The sequence below is a fragment of the Aythya marila genome (assembly GCF_965140915.1).
Source record: "Aythya marila genome assembly, chromosome: 17".
In the NCBI taxonomy this organism is placed as follows: Eukaryota; Metazoa; Chordata; class Aves; order Anseriformes; family Anatidae; genus Aythya; species Aythya marila.
Genome location: NC_139058.1, coordinates 3,095,822 through 3,103,040, shown reverse-complemented (window position 1 = coordinate 3,103,040; position 7,219 = coordinate 3,095,822). Strand labels below are relative to the sequence as shown.

At 40.4% G+C, this 7,219-nt stretch overlaps 1 protein-coding gene across 2 annotated transcripts in view; it reads right to left on the bottom strand.

Moving 5' to 3' along the window:
- Positions 1–909: 909 nt before the first annotated feature.
- Positions 910–7,219, bottom strand: part of ATP2A2 (ATPase sarcoplasmic/endoplasmic reticulum Ca2+ transporting 2) — a 44,637-nt gene continuing 38,327 nt past the window's right edge. Inside the window, exons 20-21 of one of the 2 annotated variants that reach the window (XM_082774141.1) lie at positions 6,990–7,110; positions 910–2,012 (exon numbers count right to left, since the gene is read on the bottom strand). In XM_082774141.1, coding sequence (XP_082630267.1) covers positions 1,999–2,012; positions 6,990–7,110 — 135 coding nt within the window. In that variant the 3' untranslated portion in view covers positions 910–1,998. Of the gene's footprint in view, positions 2,013–5,441; positions 7,111–7,219 lie in introns of those variants that run through there. The other variant, XM_082774140.1, reaches the window with a different exon arrangement.

Genomic DNA, 7,219 nt, shown 5'->3' with positions numbered 1-7,219 from the left:
AAATGGGCTGAACAAATGATTTTAATTGTTTAGCTCAGGTGTCTGCACAGTGTAATGGACAGCTGCTGTTTGTTGGCCTGTGCTGGGAGCAGCTCTGGGAGGTTATTTGGTGACAGTGCTGTTGGTGTGCGCAGGAGCCGGTCTATAAATAAGGTGGAGGGAAGAGCTGCAGCTGCAGATAAAAGCTGTGCTGAACTCGGTTCTGACAGCCTTGGCCCAGAGGTTAGGAGCAGAGCTCAGCTTGCTGGGAACAACACTACCATAGTAGGAAGCAGCCTTCTCCTCCAGCCCTATGTATTAATGCAGCGCCGACCATCATATAGCGGAGCTCAGCCACGGAATTCGGCTCTAGTATTTTTAAACCTCGTGCTGTTGTGTTTGAAGGGGCTCAGACATGTCACCTAATTTGGGTAACGCTGTTTGCTGGCGCTGTGCTGGTATCATGGGCTAGTTGGAGAGGCATTACAGTTAATTTAAAACGCATTACTCCCCTTTGAAGTTGGCTGAAGTTGCAGAGTTAGAGAGGCTCTGCTTGTGCCCTTACTTCCCTCCTCTTACTCTAAACAAAACGTAGTTTATGGGAGTCAGAGCAGAGCATTACAGGACACTTGGCTAACCCAGCTTTTACCCTTCGGAGTGCTTTAGCCTTGCCTAACGCTGTAACGAGGGCTCTGATGCTGTGACCTGGAGGGAACTGCACTGCTGCAGCATGCTTACCAGCAGAATTGCCTAAGTCTTGAGGAAGGGAATAAGCCATGACTAACAAAAGCAGCTGTAAGCAGGCTGGTCATGGCTTGTAGCAAATGTAACTCTTGGTTAATCTTCCTTCTGCCTATGGAAGGTGGAAGGGGCCAACAGCTACTGAAGGCTGGGGCAATTTAGGAAATAGAAAAGGACAAAAAATAGAGATGTAGTTGGGAAAGAAATGTTTATTTTAAGTTTCTCAGAGGGATTTACAAACAATGGAGCATTTTAAAAAAAATTGAGTGATCAAAGTACTTGACAGTGTCCCTTAAACACACACACAAGCCCCTGGACAGAGGAAGTCACACCAGCGAGGAGGTCAATACTGCTGGAAGAGCAGCTGGCATCTGCATAGTTCTAGAAGGAAAGATTGCAATGCTGTTGGTGCAAATATGTGTCATCCTGGCATTAATATAAGAGCACGCTGAAGTATGTACGCATGTACCTGCGGAAAACAAAGTGCATAAAATAACACACAAAGTATGTATTGTAGAATAAATTTATTTACCTGATACAAATGAAACTAGGTGTGATGCTTCTTACTGTCAGCATGTAAATAGACAACTGATCTTATTTACAACTTCTAAAGGTCATACATGCAGTTGTGGTAACTGGCTAAATCATTTGCTGCTTTCTAAATAAATGCATCACAATATTTTGTATTGCACCAACATCTGTCTTACTGCCTTAGATTTAAATAAGTTACATTACAGTGCAAAACAGGTTGATTTGCACACATGATAAAAAAATCCAAAGGTATGAATTGGAGGCTTACAGTTTAACATTCATCTGTAATCTTTTCAATGAGTTTTATAAATAGGATAGCATTGTACATAAGCTGTTATAGAGTAGTATGTTTGGATGATACAATACAGAGATTTGTCTACAACCGAAGGCATGCAGTTTTGATATTGTACATTTTATAAACTGACATTTTACATACAGGAATATGGAAAATTGGCTGACAGCTCGGCGATTCTTGTTCAAAGATAAACAAACTCTTCTCCATGCTGCACAGAACCCAAACTTCTCTGGAGAGAGTTTCCAATTCTGTAACTATATTGCACATTTGTACATCTGAAGTCCTAATGGTACCACACATTTCTTCCACAGAGAACACAATGAGTTTTGTTTTTAGGGAAAGCAAAGAATCTTTACACATGATACATGCAGAAGTTTTGGTAGATGTGTTGCTAAAAACACATGCACGCAACAAAACAACCTTACATTTCTGCAAAATTGTTTAGGAAGCGATTACTCCAGTATTGCTGAAAAGGAAAGAAAGAAAAGGAAACAGTTAATAAAAGGATGAATGCAAAGTATCATTGTAAAAGCAAGACTAAGATCAACAGTGACAGAAGAAAGAATGTTAAGTCTGATAACAACTGCTCTGTCATTGAAGGGACACTCTCAGGTTACTTTGTTCTTAAAGCCCAGGACACTCTGGATTATGTCTCAGCTCTTCTGAATTCAGCAGAGCTCCCTTTATCATCAAAGTCAGCACCTTCTCCAGAAGACCATAAATGAAGATGAATTGAGGTATGTCTGGATAGCGTTTGCATTTCTTTGCCTGACTAGCGGTAAATAGTAAAAAGTAAAGGGAGACTCGTCTGTCTTTCAGCTTCTTATAGTACCCAGTTTGAGCTATTTTTTCCCCTTTAAAATAAATAATCTTGAAGAGTGTTCTTTTAATCGAGGCATTATAGTGCAAGTTTGGCCCTGAAGTGACCTAACAATGTCCCTTTTTTAAGTTACGCAGCTTATTCTGGGAAGCAGTAGGAAAGCTCCGAAGAAGTCGTTAAACTACACAGATTAATGCGTAGGCAAAGGGTAGAGTACAGTATAACTACTGGACTTTACCCCTAAAATACAGCGTAAGGTTAGCCTTGGGTCTGGAAAAAGTGTACTCTGATTGCCTAGAACTAAAGGGTGGCTCTTCAAAACACTGCTTAACACTAAAATTTAGGCTCTCCTGCTAGGATTTGAGAACGCATAATATTAATGTAATTAAGGATGTAATTAGCAGAGATTAGGGAAACAGTTAATGGTTAGAAGTGCAAGAAGGTAAACAAGACAGGTGCAAGAGACAGACAATTTTGTATCAGTTTTTACCTCCCTTCATCTCAGCAAATTTAACCATCTTTAAGCAGTTTACCACATATATTCTGTGCATCAGCTGTGTTCTTCGAACAGTGACAGAGGACTGCTGTACTGCATTTTATCATCAGATTAAGAACTCATTTTCTTACCATGAGCTTTCTCCAGAACGGCCTCTCTACAACCATCAGCTTTGCAGCACTGTGAGAGACTGGGATGTATTTTTCTGCAGCTTCTTTCATACTGATTTATTTGCGGTAATGCTTTGAGAAACCAACCATGGACTAATTTTAGTGCCTGGATACAGGCAAGAAGGAGCAGCTTGAGTTGTGCAGCTCAAAACCAGTACTTTGAATCACTGCCATTTGAAAGCTGAGAGCACCTGGGGCATGACAAAGATAAAAGCCCTTGTTTCCATGTTGCTGGCATGACTGCAGCTGCCTGACCATCCTCTTTGCTCTGCTTTGGACCAGCCCACAGAACACTGAATTCAGGAGGCACTGCTGTCATAGCAAAACCCACTGGTTTCCCAGCATAAGCTGGGATCCCTCCTGGTGTTTCTTACATATGGTACCATCAGTCACAATCAATGTTAATCTTACACACCACTCACATGCTAGAAAACAAGCAAGGTGTGAGGAATTCAGAAGACCAGAGAGATGAAGCTCAGTGAGATGAGAGCAAAGGGAAACAAAAGGTATGAAGTTATCTTCTAAAGTTGAGATGGGAAATAAAACCTGAAAGCCCACAGCAGAGCAATTTTAGTGCTGGGTGCTTGACCACAGGGGAAGAAGCACATGGTAAGTCTTAATGTTTGGCCAGTCCAGACCACACCAGGCTGGCCTGCATCTTATAGTGGCAACACCTGGAGAACAGAAGTACTGAAGTATAACAGAAGTTGCCACTGAACCAGCAATAATGAAGTACTGATCATAGGGAACCCTACTGCTCCATTTCTGCAAAGAGGTCTAGACAGCAAGACCAGGAGACATCTAAAAATAATAAAGAAAAGCAAGGTAGGTTAAGATTGCTTGGGCTCTTTAAGCATACCCTACAAAACCAGGCTCCTGAGGTTGCAGAAGCAGTCAGGAGGGATAAATGCCACTCCATTCACCCACCAACAGCCTAGCTTTCAAAGGTAAACTCCAAGAAACAGAAGGCTCCTACTGCAAGTGAGACCCTGAGATAACTGATACAAGTGAGCCCTCAGCAAGATTTGTCTTCAACATGCACAACTGAGTGTGCCAGACAAAGATTCAACAGAACGTGTCAAAAGACTGAATTTTAATTCATCCATTTTCCCCTTCAGTGTCTTAGAGATAAGGAGAAAGGTGTTGTATGCAAGAATTATTTTGTGTAATAGACAGGAAAAGAACTGTACAAGAATTGCTCTCAACTACTGCCACATACATGGCTTAGAAAAGCACAGCAACATGGGTGCTCTGGAGGTTTACACAGAGCCATTGCTCAAAGATTCAGTGGCTATTCCTGCCCCCTTGAAAAAAAAATCTGGCCACAATTCTATTGTTTCCAACAAATGACAATGGACTTGGATATATTTTGATCTCAAGGAATTCTAAATTACATGACCTGTAAGTTTCCTGTTTGAAGGAACAGGAGCAAGCCTTAAAATGCTCAGTTAGTATTCAGACAGCATCTGACTGGTGCTGGCCATCGGTTTTGCGGTATGCAAAACATCCAGGTTGGCAAAGACAGGTTCCTTCTTACATAGAGGGCATTCAAGTGAGTTCAGCGCTTACAGTTCTACAAAAAACCTCTTACATCATTTCTATCTCCCCCTACCTGAGTCACTTCTGCATCAGTTAAAGTATATCAATGTTTACATAAACAGGGAGTATTCGCAATGCAGTGGACTTTCAAATCAGGTCTGTATTCTGAGGCTGGCATGTATATCTGAAAGCTTGAAACCTAAAGGATTAATCTGTGCTCACTGGATTCCAGCTGGCTCTAAAAGAGCAGAGAGGAAAGTGGTAGTTAAAAGCTACGAGGAGTAAGAAAGCTGTTTGAATTTAGTTATTAAAGCAGATTTCGAGCCAACACAAGATAACACAGCACCTGCTACTCAACAAAGGCATTATGACCCTCGTACAATTTTCAAAGACTATCCTGTGAAGCCAAGACTGTTCTTTTGTCTTTTTGTATGACCACTGTTCAAAGTGTTTCCATTCATTGGAAACAATAAGCTGCTTTTGCAAAGAGGAGCAGAGAAGCACCTGCACATTGAGCACTGTGTGGATTATTCCTAGAGAAGGGCTGGTGTGCTCAGAGGAGGACAAAACCTCAGAGTAAACCAGCACCTGACCATGAGTACTAGTGTTCTGCACACTAAACATTCATATAAACACCTGTCATTGTCTTAAGTTACAGATTTATCCAATTTTATCTTGAACTTAAGACAAAGCTGTAGGATCTTGGGGGTACACTAAGGCTCCTGGCTGCTCTAAAACAAGCTCTAAAATGCACTAAAACAAAAGCAAGCGCTTTACCTTCAGAATCAGTAATTTCATCTTCACACCATAGAATGAGAGTCTAAAGTGGTGATAATAATGTAGCACAGCAGAATTTGACAAAACACAGCATGGGAATGAAGGAAATTACTATTTATTCTTCAACATGTATACAGCATACGCTATTTTACAGCAAGTCACCACTGGCATGGTGAAATGGAAGAGAAATACTCACTTTAGTCGATGAAAGTTGGAAGGCATTGGAGAAAAACACCACAGTTAGGACTGTTAATGACTTACACGTTGTTGATACAGGACTGAATTTGAAAACATGCTTTAACATTTACCGTAATAATGAAGGTGGTTAGTGCCACATTAAAATAAAAATAGTTCTATACAATATGTTCAATTTGGTCATGTGCTATTTACAGATTTTACAAAACACACACACGAGCTTGTTACTTCAAGTCAGGCTAACAACAGGCCAGCAGAGTAACTCCATGTATACAACTTAGCATTAGTGCCCTAAGTGTAGGAAATCCAATTTCTAGCTATGCAGTGCAAGTTATTTTTCCAGGTCTCATTACAAGTTTTGATCTTAAAGGGGGAAGAAAAAAAAAAGATCTGACACATGTAAGTAAGGTATTAAAACTCAACTTAAACCCTCTTTTGGAATTAAAACAGGCTGTGTTGGTTAAAAAGGCTTGGTTTAGATTTAAGTAGACAGAAGAAAACCTCCCTATCCCTGCATCATGGGCAACACTGGCAAAATAAGGTCTGTTACAATAAAAATACAATAGACACTTAAATAAATAATCTTTAAAAAAAACTGTGTGTTGAGAATATGGAAGAACCCCAGGAGGCTGCACCTGGAATGATATTTTCTGCACGAGCAAGATTAGGCATACCTCATACAGAAACTGGTGTAAACAAGGACAGTCAAGAACCAAGAGCAAGGGAGCAGGAAGAGGGGATACAGAAGAAATCCTGACCAAGGTAGCAGTACTCTCTACCCAGTGCAGAAAGTTCGGCTTATGAAAAAAATAAAACCTGACTGTATGACAAATTAAGTTGGGATGATCATGCAGAAGACAAACAGTTACATGCTTTTTTTCTTTTTTTTTTTTTTTTTTTTTTTTTAGTTTCAGACAACACACATTCATTCCCTAAAATCTGCTGCCAATTTAGTTTGATAGTGTCCGCTGGCTCAAAAAAATTTACTTTTTTTTTTACATGATGAATAGACTATTGAACAGAACACTGTACATGCTTTTCATCTACAAAAAAATTGCATAAAATAGTGTTAGTTCTCTGTACATGTCAATGGACACTTTAACTGTGTATAAAAGAGGAATATATTGCCCCCACTGAAGTCAGAAAAAGCAAAAAACCAAAATCTAGAGTATGAAACCTCCATCACCGGCAAATATGTTCATGTGAAAATTCAGCAGAAATAGACAGTTGCTCTAAACAATAAAAAAATTGATTAAGTTAAACTTTTTCTTTCAATGTAAAACTGTCACCATGTCAGTCAAGACCAGAACATATCACTAAAGTTAGTGTCTGTGCTGTAAAGCCAGATAACCAAGGGCATAGTAATGAACACAAACGGCCAGGAAACTCCTTCGGTGCATGCTGACAAAGAACACGGTTTGGTGGCAGGCCGCACACTATCTTTACCAGGTTCCAGGTAGTTACGGGCCACGTATTTAAGTGTTTCATCCAGCAGAATGACAGGTAGTGAGATTTTCAATACCATCAGCCATTGCGTCACATTCAGAGGTGTGATCTGGAAGATAATCTGAAAGAAAAGCCAAGTATTACACCTCTGCTCCTCCTCCACCCCTTGCCTCAAGCTCCCGACAAGTTTTTGCTCCATCTCCAAGCTCAGGGATGGGGATATAGAACAC